Below are 26,891 nucleotides of genomic sequence, written 5' to 3' on the forward strand. Positions count from 1 at the left end.
GTTAGAGTGTAAAAAGCTAGCTTGGGTTTGTTTTTGAGGGGTGAGGTCAAGGTCAAAGTCACTGTTACTTCAAATGAAAATGGTTTCCGTCAATAACTAGTAAGAATTTATGGATAGTTATGAAAGTTGGTGTGTAGGTAGCTTATGTGAAGAGCTAGCTTAGAATTACTTTTGAGGGAGGTGGGGGTCAAGGTCACTGTAAAAATAAAAAAATGGTTTCGGCCCAATAACTTGTGTGTGGTAGCTTATGTGAAGAGCTATCTTGGGATTACTTTTGAGGGGATCAAGGTCAAGGTCGCTGTTACTAAAAATAGAAAAATGGTTTGCTTCCACCCAATAATTTAAGTAAGAATTGAAGGATGGAGATGAAATTTATTTGTAGGTAGCTTATGTGATGAGTTATGTTGGGATTGCTCAAGTTCACTGTGCTTTAAACTATAATTAATGGTTTACAACTGATAGCTTTAAAAGTGAGATTTGATGGATAGTGATGGAAGTTGATATGTAGGTTGCTTATGTAAAGAACTAGCTTTTGATTTCTTTTGAGAGGGTGGGGTCAATGTCAAGTTCACTTTTACTGAAAATAGAAAAAGCGTTTTGGCCCAATAACTTTAGTTAGAATTGATGGAAACTTAACACATAAGATAATCAACTGGAGTAATTTTCAGTTAGGTCTTTTTTCATATAAGTAAAGATAATGGCTGCTACTTTTTCCATACTCATACTAGAACGTAATTGGTTTTAACTTCTGATTGCCCATATTTTAAAATAAAACTATGAGAAAGTGATAATAAAAGTATGGTAAATATTTAGTTCACCATGAATATCATTTATAATTAGCACAAATTTATACGTGCAAAGACAATGTATCCAATATCAAGAATGATTTATGCATTATCAAACCTCTCGAGTTGTTAAAAATATATAACTAGGACTATCATATAAAAAACCTGATGTCCTGAATAATTTACTAGAACAATCAAACCAACAGAAAATAACTCATAATTAAAACTTCTTAACAGCGATCATAATCAATTCCATTGGCAATAAATACAAATTCATGCAACACGGATTTATCATCTGATAATATGCCGGTTACATCTAGTCCAATATAGACAAGCCGGGTATCTGTTAGTTGTACTGGTGGCAATGGCTGAGTGGTGAGCCTATCGGACGTGAGGGTCCAGGGTTTGCTCACAACATGAGGCTTTGTCAGTGATAGAATATAATACTGGTTATAACCCCAAAAGATACATGTGCATAGCAGTTTTTAAAGAATGTACATAAATCTGTCGTTAAAATGCTTACTGAAGCTTATGTTACACGTTCTAGATCATTGATCATTGCGACGTAAAATAAATCTTACCTTGACCTGGTAGCACCAACCCATATTATGGTACATCTCCGCTTAAAATGTTAACCTATTCAAAAGTTATATTTGGTCTGTATTTTAGCACTTCAGTTTGTTTACAAAATTTTAATAGATTCAGAATCTAGACCAAAAGCTATCTTAGAACAATTTTGCAATAAATAAATATTCAACAAGCAATTAGCGACAGGGGAGATTACTGCGTTGATGTCAAAAATTTATTTCGTAAATTGTTGACTGTCACTATTTTCAAGATGGCAGCCCTCTGTCGGTATTCACGTTTCTCGGTAGTTTTGAACCATGCACTTCGACACAGCAGAAATATATCATTAATAAATAATGTGGATGAGAAGATATATAAGAATTGCATAACTCCTATTTCTGATCGTTCGTGGTAAGTTTCTTAAGTTGCATTAATTTGGAAATTGTTTGAAGGTCGTTCTTATGCCACATGTTTTCGCGATACTAAATATAATAGTATTATGCAACTGCACTGTCAGTGATCCATCTCGCGGCATTGGACATAAGTTAATTTTTGTAATAAGGCCGACACTGAGTTGAGCGTATCTCTGAAAGTCTGTTACCAACGGTGTTAGACAGGAATGATAGGTAGCATGTGAGGTTGTGTACCTGGAGTTTTATGAGTGAATTCAACCAGTAACTTGAGTAAGCAGACAATGCGAATGTTCGTCGGACAGTCGGACATGTCCGGTATATTTCCATTGTGACCGACAAAACTTTTATTTTGGTCGGTCACAATGTCCGGTGAAAAATTAGTCAGCACGGTTTAATTTTCTGAAAATTTACTTTTAGTTTCTAAATAAAAAATTTTCAGAGTTATTTTTAACTATTATATCATGAGTATTCAGCTTGTTAATCTGTGTATCACTATTTGTAAACCCCGCTTTGCAAATGTTTCCGTAAAAGCCGAAAAAACATGTAAGGTTCTGATTTCAGCTCGTACTCTAATACTTTATAATAGACGGAATTTTACAGAAATGTTCGGAAATTACAAAATTCTGTATGTATTGTTTTCGGCGAAGTGGTTCCCGGCAGTCCTTGTAATTTAAATATGATGATGAATATACTGAGCTGACACCCGTTCCGCTGTGTTTAACATTGCATAACAAGAACTCTACTTTCGTTTTTGCATAAATGTTGTGTCTGAGTTTGACTTGTAATATAATTCGTTATATTTTATAACCGTACTGTATCTTTAATTTTAAGATGAATTAAAAGAGTAAGATTTGTAACATTGCGACAGGTAAAACTTTGGTGTGACAGGTAAACTTTCAGTATTTACCTGTTGCAATGACCTGTGAAGAAAAAAAGTTCGCGTTTTCTGCAGTAAGTGCAGAGTTTTGACCCTTGACTTAGTTAAAAAAAAGCTTAAAGAATGTAAAAAAATATATCTTATATTAGGTGTATTTGTATATATAAGGCAGTATATGAACAAGAGTCTCTTATGTTAGCCACACTTATGCTTGTTAGGGGATAAATTTGAACATTTGGACATTCAGTATGTTTCCCTTAACACCACAAGTACAGGATTTATGCCTTTACTGGGATATACGTGGTAGAAAAACCCAGTAAATTTCTAATTGGAAAAATATGCGAAAGACACATGTATGTGACATTAGCGATGTGACTTAGGTTTTTGACAATTTTCTTTTTTTCTTGCAATTGATTCATCTAATGTTTAGTCCCTTTTAAAAAACAAACCAACATTACACATTTGTGATTTACTTGCCAATACATTTCTCTAATAACACTAGTTTTCCATGCCAAAAAAATGCAGATTGGCTTCTGTCAACTTTTCATCGCCATTTGGGTATACAGATAGTAATTTTTTAATTTTGGCACCTATTTAGTACAACAGGATCTGTAACCTGAACCAAAAGTGTTTGTTTTTTTGTCTAACAGTGAAATATAATAATTTTGGTAAGAAAGATACTTATTTTCATGCCTTCAGGTCTCCTTACAGTCCCACTAGCTTGCAGAGACTTTACAGTACTGGATCATCCAGCTCTGAGGTGGGGAAAAATGCAGAATTAAGAACAGAAGCCAGTAAAAATGAACAAAAGACTGAAGCTCAATTAGAAAAGGGCACAGAAGCAAGTGAAAATATACTGACGCCAGAAGCACAATTGGAGGAGAGCATAGAAATTAGTGAAAATGCACAAAAGACTAAAGCACAATTGGAGGAGAGCACAGAAGCAAGTGAAACTGTACAGAAGCCTGCAGTGCTAATCGAAGAGAGCATTAAAGCCAGTGAAACTGTACAGAAACCTGCAGCGCTATTCGAAGAGAGCATTAAAGCCAGTGAAACTGTACAGAAGCCTGCAGCGCTATTCGAAGAGAGCATTAAAGCCAGTGAAAATGGACAGAAGACACATGATAAAGTGCAGGAGATTGAAACATCTAAAGTAAGAAATGTATCTGCTTTTGCCAATCAAAATGTTGGATATACACTGTTTATGGAAGATAATTTTTTGGATACAAGAAACAAAAACCTGCCTAACTTGAAGATCAATAACGTTGAATATCCTAGTGATTTCCCAGCCTCAGAATATTGGAGACGCTATAGGTTTGATGAAGAATGTGAATGGACAGCAGTGGAAAGGGAAATTCAGAAATGTGACAAGATGGGGAAGTTTTTGTCTTTAAGATTCTTCAATTTAGTGATGAGGTGCGCTTTATTCAAAGGTATGTGGGCTATTTTTACTCAGATTTATGATTGTTTTATCAATATAATTTCTTTCCTCTACCATATTCAGTGTTTGTATACCATGTGATAAATGCTATGTCGAAAGGCAACATTTTGCTTTTTATAATGACTTAAAATAAAGATTACTTTTTCTTTACCATTTTAAATGAAACAAAGGGCAGTTTATGTCGCTTTAAGACTCCAGACTTTTTATTATTCACGAAGTTTAATAAGGTGATTAGTTTTCTCAAACTATTTGAAAAACCTGTTTCCAAAATAGTGTTTTGACAGTGCTCCATCTCTCAGGCGACTGTTTAGTGAAATGGTTGGTTAAAGTGGCAAGTGCCCTGATTAGCTAATACATTTTTAGGTAATAAATCAACTCTCTTTATTGATTGTTTGCTGTTTAGAACTTTACTTAATGATATCATTATAAAAGTTAGATAAAAGTTTGTTTTTTATTTAAAAAAAACAATACGCTATATTTTGCGCGAAGACAAAACCACCACATTCACCCGGCACTGCAAGGCCAATTGAGCCCAGGGCCTTTCTGTACAGTGTTTTTGAAATGGAATTTTGAATAAACCCAATAATACTTCTTCAATAATAAAATCACTTATAAATGTTTTCCTGTGTCCCTTAGTGGGGCACATGCAAGGGAATTTACAATTTATATTGTCTATGACTTTTGTGTTGTAACTACTTTGAATTTTAATAGTTGGTTATGAATACCTTAGCGCAAAAGGGCACAGGGCACCCCGTCCCCCTCCCAGTTATTTAGTCCTAGCTGGAGCATTGCTGTAAATTTATATATATAAACCACACATTTTTTTTCCAGATGACTTTACCGAGGACCAGGCTACTCGCCTGCTCTTAACAACGGGGTTTAGTGCGGCGAGAATACCTCCGGCGGAACTTAGCAAGTGGACCGAGTTTTTAGACAACAAATTCATGCAATTAGGTAATCAGGGCTATCAATAAGATATTGAAACTAGAAGTATACACTTCCTTGAACCATCAGTATTGGGGTTTTGTCTCTGAAATGCTGTGAACTTTAAAGTGACACTCTTATTCAACATCAATACATACACATTAATATTAATAACAAACTTAAATTTTAAGTGATAAATCTTGAACTTCTTACTAAATAATGCATTTATGGAAACTTTTAATAACCGATAACAAGGTTGTAACTGTGAAAATCAAAGCTGAAAACACAAAAAGATTAAATGATTGGTGAGTGCTTAAAGATTTACTGCCATCCACTATCATCTTGTTAGGTAGTAATGCTGTGTTTTCTGCACATTTCTTTCAAATTAAACTTGGTATCCTTCATAAGAAGCATTGTTTTTAACATTAATTCTTCCTTTCTGGTATGTATAAACAATTATATTAATTGTTTCTCTTTTTTTAAACTCTTCTGTTAAAGCTGAAATAATTTGCAACTTGAACTTGCCAACTGCACAAATTCATATTATCTTAATTCATTTTACTTTTAAGACTGATTGACAATGTAACCATAATAGTAACATTGACAATTTGACACCAGCTTTTGAAATTATGAACCTCCAAACATTCAACTTTGGAAGTTTTCTAAATATATATGGAAGTTTTTGTACTTCAAAGCAATCAATTTTGGAAGATTCAGCCCATTTCTAGGGTGTTATATACTTCCAACTGGCTCCACTTGTACCCAGAAAAGGAGCATAAATATATCCTGGTAAACAGGCTGTCTTATTCATTCCTAACAATAATACTGGTTTTATCTTAAAATGTTTTTTCATGAAGTTTTTTTACTTATATTCAGTTAAACAATAATGAAAGTTTTCTACTTGCTTTTGTAAACATGCATATGTTTCATGGGAGAATCATTCTTCTAACTCCATAAACAGTTAGATCACAAAATTATTATAATAAATTAATGATAATAAAAAAATCAATTTTTTCACAAAAAGTAAATTGAGTTGTTTTACTGTTTAGTTCATGGATACATGTACGTGTGAAGAAAAAAAGTGAGAGCACACAAGATGATCTCTCGGTCAAAACTTCCCTGCTCTAGGAAACACCTGTTTAATGTATAGACTTATAAATTAGGAAACAGAAGTACAAAACATAGTTACCATCTTCTGTTTTAGGTGAAATGCAAGTCAATAAATGTAAATAATATGATGGACTCTGTGTTTTCAGGCCACTCATACTCAATTCGTTACTACAATGCACTCTTGAAGGTGATGCTGGAACACAAGACAGACTTCTCTGTCGTTGACTTCCTCGCCAGATTGGAGAAGGCTGGAGTAGCTCCAAACAGGGTAAAAGAGCTAGATTGCCTGAACAGTTGTCCAGTTACCACAATAATTAAATAATTAAAATAGTCACCTATTTATTTGAATCACATATGGTCAAGCTCTGTTGGCACAAAGTCCAAGGGATCGGCGAAAATACCTTAAAGTCATGTTGGTTATTTCATTGAAGCTTTTTTTGACAGTAATGACGTCTACAACACGATCAAAAGCCCTGTTAGCTTTGTATTCTTTTTTTTCTGATTGTAGAAAATGAGTCTATCTGACAAGTGAGGAGGCAAAAAATGATTTGTATTCACTATAACATTTAATTCACAGGTTACCCTCGGTCGCTGCTTAATGAAGTACTGCCGATCTGGAAACATGGATGCAGCAAAGTAAGAAATATTGTCAGTAGTTGGCTTAGTTCCTAGTTAAGATATTTATTTGAAATGTGGTATGCATGTTAAAAATGAGTGCATGCACAGTTGAAACAAGTTGTGTCATGTAAGATTACATAATTGTGTAGTTCTATTCCATGTTTATGAAAAATTAAATTATTAAATTGATTATTCCTAAATCTGATTAAGACCTCCATGATATTCACCTACTTTGTTGACAAATGAAACAATTGAATGATAGAATCCATTACTCTTTAATCTCTACATGTACATTTGTATGCATATTTACTTCTCCCACCCAAGATAACTAGATCCAAATATTTGCCATGCTTGAAATCAGTTTCTAACCCACGGGCAAAGATAAAGTACCTGTATCTGTATTTGATAGATTTAAATACATTTTTACTATATTTTGTTTAACTGTGTTGGAAGAAAATATATAAACTATGGACGCTGGTGTAAGATTCCATGAGCAGGGTGTTCAATGAAAACTCTGTTTCTTTTACTCTAGGCCATGGAAGATAGTTATAATCAGGGTGGTTTAGTTACAATCAGGGTGGTTTTGCTTGACATTACTGGTAGCTTCCCTAAATGACAAATTTGTTCATACCATTTATCAAATGAAAATTTTTAAGCCTTAGAAATATATATGCACATGGACTTAAATTCAATAGATTTTTTCTTTGAACAAACATGTTAATGTATTTGAATGGTAGGCAGACTGAAATAATTTAATTTTTTATGTCCATTTTGTTGCTTACATTCATTCACTTACGCAACCTGAGTGAATGTACATCTACCGGTTGTGTATTTTTCCAGTGAGATACTGGAGCACATGAAGGCCACAGAGACGCTGATCACAAAAAAGGTGTATCTGTCCATCATGTCCGGACACTTTGCTGCAGGGTGAGTAACCCTTTCAGGATGATATACATCTGCCCAACATGAGTTTCCAAGGTAGATGAAAGGACAAAATTGGAATTTTCAAGGGGCAGGCCAAATTATTTGAGCCATGAAAATGTAGAGCCAAGCAGGAATGGTTAAATAGAGGGAAATTTTTTATTCTTTACCTCATGTTTGAGCCAACTAGGAAATTGAGCCAAGCGATATCAAGCCTAAGGGTTTCAACTGTATTAATAAAACATACCTAAAATTGCGTGTATGTTTTTTAGACACATTTATAGCAGTAAAATTCAGTTTCTCAAAATTGCATGATCTTTATGCTTTGTAAGAACATCGTTGATTTTCTGAATGTTTGAAGTTTTAATGGCCATAATTATAGCTTACGTACCTTTCTTCATCATTTTTGTGATTTCAGGAACTATGATACAGCGATGGCACTGTTCAAGGACATGGAGTGAGTACACATGAACTTACAATCATTTTTGACTGATGTAGAGGATAGATATTACACCATTCCAGTGGTCATTCACAAGGAAATTTTCAATCAAGTTTTCTTATTTGATCAAAAGGAGCCTTGTTGTACTCAAATTTGGTAAACAGGTTCAACAAACTTCATATTGAATGAACATGAAAGTGGTATTCTATTTTGATTATAAATACGAATTTGATGAATTATATCATAGATACTTAATTTATCAATAATTTCATAAATACTAATTTGATAATTTTTGTCATAAATACTTATTTGATATATTATATCATAAATACTAATATGATCAATTATATCATAAATACTATTAATATGATCAATTATATCATAAATACTATTTTGATCAAACATAGCCCTAAATACATAAATTATATGCGTCACTACATGTTTGTAAAGTTCACAATATATACCGATATTCATTGATGACATCACATCAAAAGTTATAACACTAGTTATATTTATTTAAAGTATAAATTTGTTTTATTTCATTTCAATAATGCGTTTGTCATTTTGGTATAATTTTGTCATGTTTTTGTTAAGAAATGTAGTCTAATAATGAAAAACCAAACAAACCCTTTTTCAGAAAACAAAATTGTATTTTTAGTTAATAATATAACTCTATACTTAAATATATATTAATATGTTTCATACCTATGAATAGGTAAGAAAGGTAATTTTTATCAACAGCTGCTGTTTTATATAGAACTTCTAAATCAGGATTTTTTCGTCCTTTCATAATTTACAGTTTTGAGTGTTCTTGAGTACCGTGTACTAGAGTTCTACATTGCCTTAATACATCATAATTGTCTTGATTTTCAGGCGTGTAGGATTTGGTTTGGAGCAGACAGCATTTCACGAGGCCATTATAGGCAACATGCTTGCTGATAACCGAGAGGGAGTCGTCAAGGTATTATGAAGGGATTTGAATAAAAAATACGCCTATTTGGGATGCTTTTTATATTGCCCTTCAATTCTTTGACCAAATACTCCTATTTCTCTAATTATACACTTCATTTTGCCGAAGGACTACTATTGCACTTAGGATACATTTTATTTTGTCCTTCAATTCTTTGATGAAGCACCTAACTATTTTACTTAAGAATACACTTTAGTTTTCCCCTCAATTCTTTGATGAAGCACTTAACTATTTTACATAAGAATACACTTTATTTTGTCCTTCAATTCTTTGATGATTTACCTAACTATTTTACTTAAGAATTTATTTTGTCCTTCAATTCTTTGATGATTTACCTAACTATTTTACTTAAGAATTCACTTTATTTTGTCCTTCAATTCATTGACGAAGCACTTTACTATTTCTTTAAGAATACACTTCATTTTTCCCTTTAGCTCTTTGAAGATGCAAAAGAAGCAGACTTTGAATTGAGCGAACAAGCGTTGTGTCAGTTGATAGAAAGTGCAGCTGTCTACGATAGACCGGAATACTGTGAACTGGTAGGTGCTCATTGTTTTATTTCAACTTGTTTATTTGGTAACTTTGATACAAATTGTTACAAGATTGCATAAATAAGGCTTGTTTTGTGATAAAAAATGTTACAGCAATATATGCTGTTTATTGCACATGTCAAAGTTCTCATAAAATTATGTTGTGGGAGAAATGACTGTTTCCATAGCTTCGAATAAGTTGATGCTGATTGTAGAAAATGAGTCTATCTGACCAATGAAGGTACAACAGAAGAGTAAGATAATTAAGAATACTAAGTGAGGGTCAGTTTTTACTTGTAAAGTACTCTAATTTCCAACTGTTTTGTTTTCTATGTCTGCCCCATTCATAGGGAAACATATTTTTTGCTCTATCCGTTGCACTTTATTTCTGCTCAATAACTAAAGAATGCTTTGACCCAGGAACTTCATACTTGGTATGCAGGTTGGTCATGCTCAATAGATCCCTATTGATTTTCCTATTGATTTTGAGATCAGTAGATCAAAGGTCAAGTTGGCAATGACCTTCAGGTGAAAAAAACACTTTCCCCTCAGTAACTGAAGATCCTTTTGGTCCAGAAACTTCAAACATGGTTTGCAAGTTAACTAGTTATTGATAGTGTTGTGCCGAACTGCCGATGATTAATTATAATCGACAATTGATCGTAAGGGCCTACGTCTGCGACATTCAATAGTGAAATTTGAACAATCGATTTTAGAAACAAGGGACGTAACTGCTACCGACTATTTTTCTTTTTCTGGTTAATGCTAGTTAATGTTGAAATGTTAAGGTGTTACTATGCTTAGTTATCTAGTCATATTCTAACAAGTCAGTATGTCACTACAGTACCTTATTACAGTTTTTCATTGTAATTTAACTGCTAAAGGATTTGTTCTCAATTTCTCATGTTTGTGGTTTAAAGGGGATTTTTAAAACATGTTACCATTTACTTCTTACCATGTTAGAATTTAGTTTTCTCAGTTGTCTGAAAGAAAATGTTCTTGTAAAACATATAGAATATTTAACTGCTTATTGTACTTGTTACTGACTGATTATTAAAAAGAAGTTGATGTATACAAGACGAAATGTAAAACAAAAAATAGAGCCTGTGGTCTCTTGTTCTGTAATAGTAACTTGTAAACACTACAGGTTAGTTTCGATCTGAATACATAATGTAATTTATACAAAGAAATGTACAAACAATATTGTAAGGGAACATTGGTGCTTAAAACTGGTGCATGCACTGTATCTGTATGCCTTAAATAAGATGACCAAAGATAATAAAACATTGATTAAATTGATTAATAATCGATCATTGATAGGTTTCATAAATCGCTTATCGATGGTAATTTTTCTGCCCAATTCCCAACTCTAGTTGATGATCCTTAAAGAATTTAAGATCAGCAGGTCAAAGGTCAATGTCGCTTTGACTTTAAGATAAAAAACGAACTGAAAAATGGTTTCCGCTCAATAACTAAAGAATGCCTGCACCCATGAAGTTCAAACTTAGAATGCTAGTTGGTCATGACTAGAAGATGACACCTTCATTGATTTTGAGATCATTAAAACAAAATGGTACTTCTTACATATATCTATCACATTAATACTTAAAATTCATGGGATCACTGATCTTATTCAGTAAATGTTCACTATTGAATATGAGTGAGTAGGCCAAACTTCAAGGTCACTGTTGGTTTCTCTCCAGTCCAAAATAAAAAAATCATGCCCACCATTGATTATTTATCAGCTACGACCACAGAATAAGGGAGACAAGCACTTTCTCAAAACAGCAATCTCTAGTTAAAATATTTATTTCATTATGATGAAGAATAAAAATTGTGTTTTTGACAAGATGGACCCATCTACAATGTACATGTACCAGGGTATAGCGTTTATGTTTATATATATGAATATATATTACAGTTCCTTGAGAAGCTGAAGGGTACCAGCAACCATTACTACAATCGAGGACTGGAAACACTCATTCCACTTCTGCGAAGAGGTATGTGATTTTATTTCGTTTCATTTCTAGCGCAGTAAAGTTTCATTTCCTGAAAGAAGTTACCATATATTTTTATTTAATAATTGATTTTTTTATGAATCAAATTAATTGTTTTATCAGCTTGTCTATTCTTGGAAGAAAAATAATTAAAGTATTGTCATAGCACTGATTTTTTCATTGAGTTTTGTGCCCATCATGTGAAAAACTGTTATATTCGCTAAAATTTGGAAGCTATTAAAATATAAGCATGAAACTTAGTCTGAAAAAACAGAAGTATGGCTTCATTTGTATGTTATTTGACAGCTCAAAAGAAGAAAATAAGCCAAGATGTCCTGTTATGTGATTGCTTTGTTTTTTGTATTGCATTGTAAAATAACAAAACTAAAACCTAAGTCATAACTCAAAAACTATTCACAATATTCTGATGAAACTTGATACACATGTTTGAAGGGATTTATGCACATGTACATGGTGTTTCAAAATGTTTACATTTCATGATGTATCAGTTCACATAGCATCTGAGATATAATGAAAAAGACCATATAGGGTACAACATAGAAAATAATGTTTAATTTGGTAAGAGCATTATAACCACTTTCAGAAAGTTAAAGGTCATCTTTATAAAATGTGCACAGAATGATTTTGTTTCCTGTGCAATACAATGAAGAGACATTCTAAAGTGACACTCTTATATAAAATCAATACAAACACTTGTATAACAAGCATAATTTTTGAATAAAAAACCTTTGACTATTTACTAAATAATGCATTTATGGAAAATATTAATAACTGATTACAAGATTGTAACCGTGTATTTAATGGCTGAAAACGCACAAATATTAAATGATTGGTGAGTGCTAAAAGGTTTACAGCTATCTACTATTGTCTCATAGTGTAGAAATACTGTGTTTTCTGTATCTTTCTTTGAAATTAAGCACAATATCCTTCATAAGAACCATTGTTTTCAATATTAATTCATCCTTTTTGGTCAATTAAAACAATTATATCAATTGTGGTAAATCTTATTTGGGAGTAAGAGTGCATCTTTAAGACCATCATTTATTTATGTTGCTTTCTTTGATTGTACAGTTTTCTATACAGATATTCTCTTAACAGATCACCAAAATCTATAATTACTTTCATTCACTTAACATAATTTTTTTATATATTTGTAATAACTGAACCTGAAGCATAATTTTTTTTGCTGTTTTTCTGTAAATTTGTAAGAACGAGACCTTTAGCTTCATTAAATGCTACTCTTCTAGTGTGTAAGAACTGAGCATTCAACCCAAATCAGTATTAAAAGTTGAAAAAACTATTTAGGAAATGAAAAAAAACCCTTGCCATTTGTGACGTTCCTACAGATTTAAGACTTAGGAGGTTATGAATTACGATCTATAATGCAATGAGGCCCTGCAAGATGCCCAAATTAACAGATTTTGTATAATTTTTAACTCCTAATCGTAAAATATTTGATGATCTGCTTATATATTTAGATAAAACAAGTACAGCTTAAACAGTTGTCTCAAATATTGTTAGAAATACAGCAGATCACATGTGTGTCCATTAAACTTCCAGTGCAGTAACGTGAAAGTTAACAACGATGACGTTAACAACATTGTTGACTTAAACAGAGTTCCAATGGCACAATGTTTCAATGTTATATGTTAAGATCCCAGCGATTTAAAAGAGATATTAAATACAGTAAAAGATTTGAAAGTTAATAACCATGACACTAACATCATTGTTAACTTTAACAATCGCCCCATTGTTTAATATGCGTGTAAAAAGCTTCCTAGTTATCAACCTATTTAATGGCCTTGTTTTGTATTACAGGGTATTACAAGATTGCTTATGATTTCTTCATGGGATTAGAGAACCCGTCGCCATTTATAATTATAAATGCAATGATGGTTTCAGATATGGTAAGTCTAGATTTATCTCAGGACATATATACAGGGCTTCTAAAAACCGGCAATTTGCCGGTCTGGACAGATTTTGGCCAAGCCAGACCGATTTCAGTTTAAAAAAGTGTGAAAAAAATCGGTCCGAAATTTTCTCATTTTTTTTAGAATTTCGGTCCAAAACGACTTAGTCAGTCAAAGTTGTAGAAATTGTAATACACAAACATTTACGGGTCATTCACACATTCAAAACTACCCCCAATAGGTCATAAAAGTGTCTTAGTTACCATGAGACCGATGCAACCAGATGCTTTTTCTGCTACACTCTAAAGCCTATCTGTAATTAGCAGATGCTTGCAATCGGTCCAATCATGTGTTTTGGTATTGGCAGAAGACACAATTAAACAAACTATGTGTTAATTAAGTGCTTGCAGCTATCCTGATGAAGTGTTAAAATCGGTCCATATTTTCACATGGCAATATGAATATGCTATGTCGTCGTCGATCATTACATGATATATCCGTTTGTTGATTACCAAACTGTTAAATTTAAATTGTTCTTTTAAATTGCATATATATATGTCATTGTTAATATGAACCTTGTCATATATAGGATATCAACAGCGACACGCTTGATTAACTACATAGTCTGGAAGCTGAGTGCGCCGCTTACGTCATTTTAATTCCCAGTAATGAAAACATCGTTGTCGATATCACACTTATAGCTTGTAGTCCCGATTATAAATCTAGATAGATATTATTATTCAAGATTATCGGTTGAATGTTGACCCACTGTAGATGCATTAAGCAAATAAAACAATACTTTTTCACTTTTTGTCGTCTGACCGCTTCCTGACAGCCACAGTTATTTACAATCGCAGTCGTTCTTATTAGAAACGCCGCAGAAGTCGTTGAGAATCTCATTTGAATTAAGCTTGTATCAATGACTATTTAAATCGGCTATGCGGCTCTAGAACCCGCTTAGGAATTGCGATATCGCGAAAAAATATTGACAGAAAAAACATCGCGAAAATGTGTGATATTTCTAAATATTCAGACTTTTGAACAGGCCTTTCTTTTTTTGGGGGGGGGGGGGGGGTCAGAACCAGACCGATTGTGGCTGGGTCTGGACTGATTGAGGTTCCAAAATTTTAGAAGCGCTGCATATATAACACAAATGTAAGTTCTGTAGAGCTTTTTAAGCATGTACTGGGCGAATACCTAAATCGGAACAGTACGTAAATATGGAACATCCATTATAAAAGTGTTTTTCCAATCGAGATCAGTTTATTTACGATTTTAATCAATAAAGACGCCTGCTTCAGATACAAGTTCCAAGGTACACGATTCTCCGGTAAGTATTTCAAATACTGCGATCATTTAAAGTTTTTCATGTTCAAATATCAAAACATGGCATTCTGGTGTAAGACTTCATGCTTGCCACAATCACAGCATACTGGTACAGCCTGTATTTTACTGAAACCATCAAATTTTAATGACAAAAAATGACACAGAAGGACAAGCTGGAAATAACATAAAGTCTTAATTTACTTAAACAAAACATGGAGCAAAAATTTTAGAAGAATACATTAAAATAATTAACGAATTAAAACTGTTCCATATTTATGTACTCCGAGGACAAAACTGGCAGTCCTTGATTGTGTTGTTAATAAAATACTTTTCATGCAGATTGATAGTATCTTGAAAAAACCAATTGGTCTTGAATCCTAGTATGCTGATGGAAAATTTTGTTGTTGTGGTGAAAGTCTAACTAAAACTATTTCACAAATAGTGCCGAAAGTGTTCCGATTTAGGTACTCGCCCAGTATACACTAATTTCATAATTAAGTGCTTTTAATTTAAAGTGTGCATTTTTAACTTATTAAAGTATACTTCAAGCGTATTTATTTCAAATAATACAAGATTGACATACAATAAAATAGAAATGTAACTATAAAATCAGCATAAGAATTCATTCCATGATTATTTTAATTTTATTTTTCATTTTATGTATATTTTATATTTTGTGGGAAACAGATTTCTTAAAAAATTGGGAAAATAGCAGAAAACAATAATGTTTATAACTGTCTTCACAATTAAATGAAAGTTGTGGTCATTAATCACCTTACTGTGTTTGTTGTTCTTATGTTCATACTATTGTTTTTGAAGCCTAGACAAGAAGAATTAAGATTTCTACAGCAGTTACGGCAAGACCTTAACGCACATGATGTATTTGAGTCATTCATAGAATCTTGCTACGGTCAACATAATTTTGGTAAGTTGAGGGTTTGTATTTTGCCATACTGGTTATGTAACCTGCGACTTGTGATTATGGGGCATTGGAATTTCTTACAAATAAATATTTATGGTATACAAGTGTTATTAATTTAAGCTTTGTACCAACTACCTATTAAAAGCTGTGAGTGTGAGGTTGTGGGTGAGAGGCTGTGAGTAAGCGTAGCATGAGCAATGTGGCCGACACCTTTAAACACCGGCGAAAGTTGAAATTCTTAATGATTAAGCGAAGTACTTAAATCATTGCCTATCTCCAATTTCATTGGCTTTAAATGTAAGTTGAGTTCTAAGTAAAGCTATTTTACTGTGACGTCCTGTGTATGTTTGCATGTCACATTAAAAGCAAATATCTTTGGGAATTTTGAAGATATCATGAAATGTTCAGGATCGCTTTCTGAAATTTCACTAAATTGACATAAAAAGTTGCTGCGCAAAAAAAGAGGCAATTATTACAATGAACGGAAAGTGATGGGTTTTTTTTACTCGATCAAACTTGCATGTGAAAATGTACATTAAATGTATGTGTGAAGATTTACCATATATAGGTGCATCTTTGTGGTAGTTTAGCTCGTAAAAAATATCGATGTTATGATGAGGCCTTTTTGCTGTCATCAGCGGCTGCGCTGGCATGTCCGTGTCATGTCTGTGCAAAAACTTAAATTGTTGCCATGACTAAAATAATGTTCCAAGATATTCACATGAATATTTGTCTGCATGTTGCCAGCACTAAATATGCACAAATATATAACAAGTTCCATAACTTTAGTCGAGTTGTGACTTTTTTTGACAGATTACAAAAAACCCTTAAGAGGTGATAGTTGATAAACCCTTGCTTAACTATATTCAATTTGTGACTTTTTTGACTGATAACAGAAAAACCTAGATGATCGTTGGTAAGCCCTTGCTGTGCTCTTGTTTGACATTTTTTATTTCTATTTTCAGAGTCGGCAGTGGGACTGTTGCCTCATCTACAACGTGAGGTACACTCTATTTTTGTGTTTTAATGCTTTAGAATGTGGAATTGTGTAATTTATTTGGTTTGTTTTTCTTTTAAACCTCAGATTTAGCTTCATATTGGAAAATGTTTGTTTGGTTTAATAATGCGGGGAAGGGCAGGGTAATTAAAAAAAATAATCTCAAAAACCTCAAATTTCACTACACTGGACAGACTGTTCTTGATATTTTAAGAAGTCTTAGTTCAGTTATTTGATATCTGTTCATTTTTTTATGCCCCCGAAGGTGGGCATATTAAAATCGCACCGTCCGTCCGTCCGGCTCTGTAACTTTCCCTTGTATGGACAGATTTTAAAATAACTTGCCACATGTGTTCCACATACCAAGACGACGTGTGGCATGCAAGACTCGTGTCCCTACCTCAAAGGTCAAGGTCACACTTAGTGTTTATTCACAATGGAGTGCTGCATATAAGGACATAGAGTATAGGTTGTCGTGTCCGGGCTGTAACTTTCTCTTGTATGGACAGATTTTAAAATAACTTGCCACATGTGTACCACATACCAAGACGACGTGTCGCGTGCAAGACCCGTGTCCCTACCTCAAAGGTCAAGGTCACACTTAGTGTTTATTCACAATGGAGTGCTGCATATAAGGACATAGAGTATAGGTTGTCGTGTCGGGGCTGTAACTTTCCCTTGTATGGACAGATTTTAAAATAACTTGCCACATGTGTTCTACATACCAAGACGACGTGTCGCGTGCAAGACCCGTGTCCCTACCTCAAAGGTCAAGGTCACACTTAGTGTTTATTCACAATGGAGTGCTGCATATAAGGACATAGAGTATAGGTTGTCGTGTCCGGGCTGTAACTTTCTCTTGTATGGACAGATTTTAAAGTAACTTGCCACATGTGTTCCACATACCAAGACGACGTGTCGCCTGCAAGACCCTTGTCCCTACCTCAAAGGTCAAGGTCACACTTAGTGTTTATTCACAATGGAGTGCTGCATATAAGGACATAGAGTATAGGTTGTCGTGTCCGGGCTGTAACTTTCCCTTGTATGGACAGATTTTAAAATAACTTGCCACATGTGTTCCACATACCAAGACGACGTGTCGCCTGCAAGACCCGTGTCCCTACCTCAAAGGTCAAGGTCACACTTAGTGTTTTTCACAATGTCCGGGCTGTAATTTTCTCTTGTATGGACAGATTTTAAAATAACTTGCCACATGAATTCCACATACCAAGATGACTTGTCGCCTGCAAGACCCGTGTCCCTACCTCAAAGGTCAAGGGCACACTTAGTGTTTATTCACAATGGAGTGCTGCATATAAGGACTTAGAGTATAGGTTGTCGTGTCCGGGCTGTAACTTTCCCTTGTATGGACAGATTTTAAAATAACTTGCCACATGTGTTCCACATACCACATACCAAGACGACGTGTTGCGTGCAAGACCCGTGTCCCTGCCTCAAATGTCAAGGTCACACATAGTGTTTATTCACAATGGAGTGCTGCATATAAGGACATAGAGTATAGGCTGTCGTGTCCGGGCTGTAACTTTCCCTTGTATGGACAGATTTTAAAATAACTTGCCACATGTGTTCCACATACCAAGACGACGTGTCGCGTGCAAGACCCGTGTCCCTGCCTCAAAGGTCAAGGTCACACTTATTGTTTATTCACAATGGAGTGCTGCATATAAGGACATAGAGTATAGGTTGTCGTGTCAGGGCTGTTACTTTCCCTTGTATGGACAGATTTAAAATCACTCGCTACATGTGTTCCACATACCAAGACGACGTGTCCCATGTCCCTACCTCTAAGGTGAAAGATACACTAAGTGTTTATTCACAAGGGAATTCTGAATATAAGGACATAACAGTGTAGGTTGTCAAGTATGGGTGGTATTTTTTTATGTTCAGAGGCAATGTAAAATAACTTGCCATATGTATTTGACACGTAAAGGCAAGATCAACTTTTCATGTACTGACCTTGTTCGTAGGTCAATGTCACATTCGGGGGCATTCGTCACATACTGTGACAGCTATTGTTTTTATTGAAATCGCATATTTTCAAATGAGTCAACTTTTTTGAGATGCATGGAAAAACCTGTCCGAAAAAAACTGTTAAAACTCCTAAAATGTCAAAAAATATTTATATTTAAGTCAGTTGTGATGAAAGACAATACATGTTTATCTGATTGTTTGAGAGTAATATAATTATGATGGTTATAAATGTTGTGTAACTTGCGTATTTCCAGGGCGTCAAGATAAAGCATATGGGATTCTTGCCAATCTTGATGTACTTCAGGAATTTGGACAATTTTAAAGGTAAAGTTGGAATCATTTTTAGTTCCAGAACAAGGTTGTTTCTTTGCAATACTATAAGGTAAAACATTCATCAAACAGAACTTGGTCATTCAATTTTAAGATTGAAAATGCAGGTTTGGTTAGGGTAACATCCATTGCATAAACAGGTAGGTTAGGTAGGGTTTTATTTTTTTAAATTTTTTTATTAGTCTTTATGTAACAACTTTATCGTCATCATTGGGGAATGGTGTAAAAGTAATCTTCGGTAGAAAGCTTTAAAAGTTTAAAACTACATTTTAAAACACACACTGATTTTATTTATCAACGGACTATCAAAAGGGTTGATGACTATTTCATAGTTAGGGTCAGATAACCCAAACATTGTTTTTTTTTAGGCTCTAGTATTATGCAGTGCTTTTACTTCATAACTCTTGCATGCAACTGTATTTGTTCAAAGTTTCATTGAAATATAACTACCTGTTTTTGTTTAATTGTGTCCAACTTGACATTGTGTATGTTTACATTTAATTCTAACACTATTTTTTGGTTTTCCTCAAAAAGGTATGAGAAAAGAAGTCTTGCCATATTTACCCAAGGACTCTGATATGATAAGGGTTGTAAAAAGTGTCTTCCCCCCTACGACTGACTTCATAGCTGTTTTACAGGTAAATTTACTGTCTTCTGTGTTGACTGTGTTGTATGAATGTTTCAAAACTCTCTGGAGTAGCAGACTGGGTATTAGAAATGATTAAACTATGTTGTTGCCCCTCACAAAATAAAAATACTCACTTCCTGATTTCGGACTTGCTATTTAAAAACATCAATTTGGTAGGGTTTAATGAATTTCATTGGCAAGTACATCTGGGCATATTCGGATTATATTGTCAAAACAGCCTGGGAAAAACGGGCACGTCGATCATCCAATTGGTAAGAAACTTGATGCCCCGTTTGAAATTTTAATGTGCAAATGGCGCAAAGTTGTAGCCTTGGCAGATCACTGAGAGTGTTGATTTTATTTCTCTTCTTTGTACTTACAATTGTTTTTCAATATTTTGTATAAAGGTTTAATTTTTTAATTCTTTTAATATATACCTTATGGGCCTGTAATCCAATGCCATGTCAAGAATTGGTTTTCTTGCAGAAAAACATGGGTTTATCCAAAGGTCAAATGGCTGCGTATCGTATTGTGGATGCTATTAGCAAAGCAGGAAGTGATCTTACTTCGGTTATAGCACAAGGTTAGTGCTCTTTGATCAAATTATTTACACATATTGAATATGAATATATTTTGGCAATTATAAACTATGGTTAAATTTCCACTCTCACAGATTTACCGTTTTTGACAATTTTTTTATTTTTTGTCTTTGAATGACCCAATTTTTGCCTACGTTTCTGCAAACCAGTGATAAAAGTCTACTGACAAAAGATCAGATTGCGTATTTTCATATTCAGTTTGAAAATCATTGTTTTTTGGCGAAAACGGTTACCAACGGTTTAAGAAAAATGCATAAAACATCATTTTTTGAATTTAAATATGAAAATCTGTGATTCAATGTTTTTTTCAGCAGTCTTATATCACTGATTGTTTTACACTTTGGCATAAACTGGGTCGATCGAAGACAAAAAATAAAACAGTAGTCAAAATGTTTAATCTGTGAGAGTGCAGCTTTAAAGTAGAGAGACTGTGTTAGTAAGTTATTTATGTAACATTTTTGTAACAGACTTTCTCCCTCTATATTTACATTAGTATCTGACCTCTGTCATTCCAATAGGACCTTGGGTCAACAAGCGCAAATTCTTATTTGTAACGACAAGCCCTGTTAAGCGTTTGTTAAAATTACGATACGTGCATACCCGACAACTATATTGCCAGAGAAGGTCTTTTTGGTGTTTGCTAATTTCAACCACTAATTACCTCTTTTTAGGCAAATCTATAAATTTTGAATGACTTGGTAGAGTCTTTAAGCTTTGTATGCACATTGACCTTGGGGTTAAAGGTCAAGGTCATGGTTAGAAACTAGACTAGAAAATTTACATAGATGGGCTCTATAAACAGGTGACACATTTGTTTCATGGCAATCTCATTACATATTGTTTAGATAAAGGTTTGATACTTTTTCCACAGCTAAGCAAGCAGAGGAGATTGATGAAATTTTACCTGGACTGGCCAACGTGAGCAAAGGTTACCTGCAAAAAACCCTTTTCCAGTACTCGATGAACAATGCTGGACAGTGGAAAGACATCCTGGAGGTTGGATATAATCTTTTAGTATTGTTATAACTAAGGAGTATGCACAATGTGGGTTGTATTGAAAATTGAAAGAATATAAAACATGTCATAGACGAAAAATACAGTTTTTACTTACTTACAGGCCTGTGTACAGCTGATCGTAAAGGGGAAGAGACTTTGTCTCTGAACAAGGAGATTTTGCATTGAAGCATATCCCGGACATTTTTACACTTCATTGCCATTATCAACGTTTTTTTTATATAATGAGAATCTGAGGATTAATTAAATGATGTTTCTGAGTGATTTATTTACTGTTTTATGGATATTTTTCTACATTTTTCCCAAAATGTTTGAAAAAGTACTCTTGAGAAATTCCCCTCAAATTTGAAAAAAATGGTGGTTTTCCCTCCACAGAAAGGTGTCTTTCCAGTAATTGGGAAAAAGGCCTTGATATGAAGTATGTCATAGTGGTTAAATATGGTCTTTACTGACTGACTTACTTACCTCTGTACTTTTTCAAGATGTATGCTCAGAATCAGGAGTTTTTGCAATATGAGCCATATTGAAAATTGATGTTTATTAAACAGGTCATAGACAGAAAATGAGTAAAATGACTAAAATCTTTACACTCACACTTACTCACCTTTTTACGCTTTCAGCTGATGGCGGTATTGAAAGAAAAGGGCCTTCACATGCAGAACAAGGACTTTATCCAACACCTAACAGCAAATGTCAGCAAACAGGAGATGAAAGATGAGCTTCTCAATAAGGTACATACATTTCATAACTTCCAACAGAGCCAAGTATTTGTGCACTCTTTTTCATTTTTTGGTGTACAGGAGTTATTTGACCTAGACATACAATCTGGCACGCTTTTATGAGAAACTGCAATTTACTTCATTATATCCTTTTTAGGCATATGATATCATAAAAAGATTATTTTTGTTTCAGTGTAAGATTATTTAATATTACCTGGTAAACACCATTATAAAACTTGGTGATTACAGGGTAAGCTATATTGCTATAGAACAGTTATGCTATCGTAAACTGAAACAAACAAGTATCCTCTATATTGCTATCGTAAACTGAAACAAACAAGTATCCTCTATATTGCTATCTTACACTGAAACAAACAAGTATCCTCTATATTGCTATCTTACACTGAAACAAACAAGTATCCTCTATATTGCTATCTTACACTGAAACAAACAAGTATCCTCTATATTGCTATCTTACACTGAAACAAACAAGTATCCTCTATATTGCTCTCTTACACTGTAACAAACAAGTATCCTCTATATTGCTATCTTACACTGAAACAAACAAGTATCCTCTATATTGCTATCTTACACTGAAACAAACAAGTATCCTCTATATTGCTATCTTACACTGAAACAAACAAGTATCCTCTATATTGCTATCTTACACTGAAACAAACAAGTATCCTCTATATTGCTATCTTACACCGTAACAAACAAGTATCCTCTATATTGCTATCTTACACCGAAACAAACAAGTATCCTCTATATTGCTATCTTACACCGTAACAAACAAGTATCCTCTATATTGCTATCTTACACCGTAACAAACAAGTATCCTCTATATTGCTATCTTACACCGTAACAAACAAGTATCCTCTATATTGCTATCTTACACCGAAACAAACAAGTATCCTCTATATTGCTATCTTACACCGAAACAAACAAGTATCCTCTATATTGCTATCTTACACCGAAACAAACAAGTATCCTCTATATTGCTATCTTACACCGAAACAAACAAGTATCCTCTATATTGCTATCTTACACCGAAACAAACAAGTATCCTCTATATTGCTATCTTACACCGAAACAAACAAGTATCCTCTATATTGCTATCTTACACCGAAACAAACAAGTATCCTCTATATTGCTATCTTACACCAAACAAACAAGTATCCTCTATATTGCTATCTTACATTGAAACAAACAAGTATCCTCTATATTGCTATCTTACACCGAAACAAACAAGTATCCTCTATATTGCTATCTTACACCGAAACAAACAAGTATCCTCTATATTGCTATCTTACACCGAAACAAACAAGTATCCTCTATATTGCTATCTTACACCGAAACAAACAAGTATCCTCTTTATTGCTATCTTACACCGAAACAAACAAGTATCCTCTATATTGCTATCTTACACCGAAACAAACAAGTATCCTCTATATTGCTATCTTACACCGAAACAAACAAGTATCCTCTATATTGCTATCTTACACCGAAACAAACAAGTATCCTCTATATTGCTATCTTACACCGAAACAAACAAGTATCCTCTATATTGCTATCTTACACCGAAACAAACAAGTATCCTCTATATTGCTATCTTACACCGAAACAAACAAGTATCCTCTATATTGCTATCTTACACCGAAACAAACAAGAATCCTCTATATTGCTATCTTACACCGAAACAAACAAGTATCCTCTATATTGCTATCTTACACCGTAACAAACAAGTATCCTCTATATTGCTATCTTACACCGAAACAAACAAGTATCCTCTATATTGCTATCTTACACCGAAACAAACAGTTATCCTCTATATTGCTATCTTACACCGAAACAAACAGTTATCCTCTATATTGCTATCTTACACCGAAACAAACAGTTATCCTTACACTAAAACAGTTGTCCTCTATATTGCTATCTTACACTTAAACAAACAAGTATCCTCTATATTGCTATCTTACACTTAAACAGTTGTCCTCTATATTGCTATCTTACACTAAAACAAACAAGTATCCTCTATATTGCTATCTTACACTTAAACAGTTGTCCTCTATATTGCTATCTTACACTGAAACAAACAAGACTCCTCTATATTGCTATCTTACACTTAAACAGTTGTCCTCTATATTGCTATCTTACACTTAAACAGTTGTCCTCTATATTGCTATCTTACACTGAAACAAACAATTATCCTCTATATTGCTATCTTACACTAAAACAGTTGTCCTCTATATTGCTATCTTACACTAAAACAAACAAGTATCCTCTATATTGCTATCTTACACTGAAACAAACAAGTATCCTCTATATTGCTATCTTACACTGAAACAAACAAGTATCCTCTATATTGCTATCTTACACTGAAACAAACAAGTATCCTCTATATTGCTATCTTACACTGAAACAAACAAGTATCCTCTATATTGCTATCTTACACCGTAACAAACAAGTATCCTCTATATTGCTATCTTACACCGAAACAAACAAGTATCCTCTATATTGCTATCTTACACCGTAACAAACAAGTATCCTCTATATTGCTATCTTACACCGTAACAAACAAGTATCCTCTATATTGCTATCTTACACCGTAACAAACAAGTATCCTCTATATTGCTATCTTACACCGAAACAAACAAGTATCCTCTATATTGCTATCTTACACCGAAACAAACAAGTATCCTCTATATTGCTATCTTACACCGAAACAAACAAGTATCCTCTATATTGCTATCTTACACCGAAACAAACAAGTATCCTCTATATTGCTATCTTACACCGAAACAAACAAGTATCCTCTATATTGCTATCTTACACCGAAACAAACAAGTATCCTCTATATTGCTATCTTACACCGAAACAAACAAGTATCCTCTATATTGCTATCTTACACCGAAACAAACAAGTATCCTCTATATTGCTATCTTACACCGAAACAAACAAGTATCCTCTATATTGCTATCTTACACCGAAACAAACAAGTATCCTCTATATTGCTATCTTACACCGAAACAAACAGTTATCCTCTATATTGCTATCTTACACCGAAACAAACAAGTATCCTCTATATTGCTATCTTACACCGAAACAAACAAGTATCCTCTATATTGCTATCTTACACCGAAACAAACAAGTATCCTCTATATTGCTATCTTACACCAAACAAACAAGTATCCTCTATATTGCTATCTTACATTGAAACAAACAAGTATCCTCTATATTGCTATCTTACACCGAAACAAACAAGTATCCTCTATATTGCTATCTTACACCGAAACAAACAAGTATCCTCTATATTGCTATCTTACACCGAAACAAACAAGTATCCTCTATATTGCTATCTTACACCGAAACAAACAAGTATCCTCTTTATTGCTATCTTACACCGAAACAAACAAGTATCCTCTATATTGCTATCTTACACCGAAACAAACAAGTATCCTCTATATTGCTATCTTACACCGAAACAAACAAGTATCCTCTATATTGCTATCTTACACCGAAACAAACAAGTATCCTCTATATTGCTATCTTACACCGTAACAAACAAGTATCCTCTATATTGCTATCTTACACCGAAACAAACAAGTATCCTCTATATTGCTATCTTACACCGAAACAAACAAGTATCCTCTATATTGCTATCTTACACCGAAACAAACAAGTATCCTCTATATTGCTATCTTACACCGAAACAAACAAGTATCCTCTATATTGCTATCTTACACCGAAACAAACAAGTATCCTCTATATTGCTATCTTACACCGAAACAAACAATTATCCTCTATATTGCTATCTTACACCGTAACAAACAAGTATCCTCTATATTGCTATCTTACACCGAAACAAACAAGTATCCTCTATATTGCTATCTTACACCGAAACAAACAAGTATCCTCTATATTGCTATCTTACACCGAAACAAACAGTTATCCTCTATATTGCTATCTTACACCGAAACAAACAGTTATCCTTACACTAAAACAGTTGTCCTCTATATTGCTATCTTACACTTAAACAAACAAGTATCCTCTATATTGCTATCTTACACTTAAACAGTTGTCCTCTATATTGCTATCTTACACTAAAACAAACAAGTATCCTCTATATTGCTATCTTACACTTAAACAGTTGTCCTCTATATTGCTGTCTTACACTGAAACAAACAAGACTCCTCTATATTGCTATCTTACACTTAAACAGTTGTCCTCTATATTGCTATCTTACACTTAAACAGTTGTCCTCTATATTGCTATCTTACACTGAAACAAACAATTATCCTCTATATTGCTATCTTACACTAAAACAGTTGTCCTCTATATTGCTATCTTACACTAAAACAAACAAGTATCCTCTATATTGCTATCTTACACTAAAACAAACAAGTATCCTCTATATTGCTATCTTACACTAAAACAAACAAGTTTCCTCTATATTGCTATCTTACACTGAAACAAACAATTATCCTCTGTATTGCTATCTTTCACTGAAAAAGCCATTATCTTCTATACCATTATCTTACACTGAAAAAAGCAATTACCCTCGATATCGCTATTTTACACTGAAAAAAAGCAATTAACCACTATTCAACAAGGGTATAGAATTGATAACAATTCATGTATCGTTGACAGAATCTGGGTGCTTAATGTTGGATTTTTCTAGACTATGTAATTGTGAATAATTTTTCTTCTTACAGGGTCTGTATTTGTCCTGGAATTCCCTGAAGAGTCTCGGTTTGGCTTCTGTTTGTACAAAAGAGGTTTGTGTTAAAAATGTCAGTTTGTTAGAGTGTATTAGGGGTATAATAAGAGTCCTGGGGCCG

The 26,891-nt window shown here is 33.7% G+C and overlaps 1 protein-coding gene across 1 annotated transcript in view; it reads left to right on the forward strand.

Annotated features, from left to right (window-relative positions):
- The first annotated feature begins 1,618 nt into the window (after positions 1-1,618).
- The window catches only part of LOC128209248 (leucine-rich PPR motif-containing protein, mitochondrial-like), a 46,918-nt gene continuing 21,645 nt past the window's right edge, over positions 1,619-26,891 (forward strand). The window contains exons 1-19 of the mRNA XM_052913199.1: positions 1,619-1,763; positions 3,342-4,075; positions 4,915-5,037; positions 6,264-6,385; positions 6,695-6,753; positions 7,576-7,662; positions 8,075-8,113; positions 8,969-9,056; positions 9,500-9,604; positions 11,517-11,595; positions 13,432-13,520; positions 15,669-15,774; positions 16,737-16,774; positions 19,015-19,084; positions 19,625-19,728; positions 20,205-20,301; positions 21,189-21,313; positions 21,952-22,062; positions 26,766-26,828. Coding sequence (XP_052769159.1) covers positions 1,624-1,763; positions 3,342-4,075; positions 4,915-5,037; positions 6,264-6,385; positions 6,695-6,753; positions 7,576-7,662; positions 8,075-8,113; positions 8,969-9,056; positions 9,500-9,604; positions 11,517-11,595; positions 13,432-13,520; positions 15,669-15,774; positions 16,737-16,774; positions 19,015-19,084; positions 19,625-19,728; positions 20,205-20,301; positions 21,189-21,313; positions 21,952-22,062; positions 26,766-26,828 — 2,379 coding nt within the window. The 5' untranslated portion in view covers positions 1,619-1,623. The remainder of the gene's footprint in view (positions 1,764-3,341; positions 4,076-4,914; positions 5,038-6,263; positions 6,386-6,694; positions 6,754-7,575; positions 7,663-8,074; positions 8,114-8,968; positions 9,057-9,499; positions 9,605-11,516; positions 11,596-13,431; positions 13,521-15,668; positions 15,775-16,736; positions 16,775-19,014; positions 19,085-19,624; positions 19,729-20,204; positions 20,302-21,188; positions 21,314-21,951; positions 22,063-26,765; positions 26,829-26,891) is intronic.

This window comes from Mya arenaria, chromosome 11 (assembly GCF_026914265.1).
Source record: "Mya arenaria isolate MELC-2E11 chromosome 11, ASM2691426v1".
In the NCBI taxonomy this organism is placed as follows: Eukaryota; Metazoa; Mollusca; class Bivalvia; order Myida; family Myidae; genus Mya; species Mya arenaria.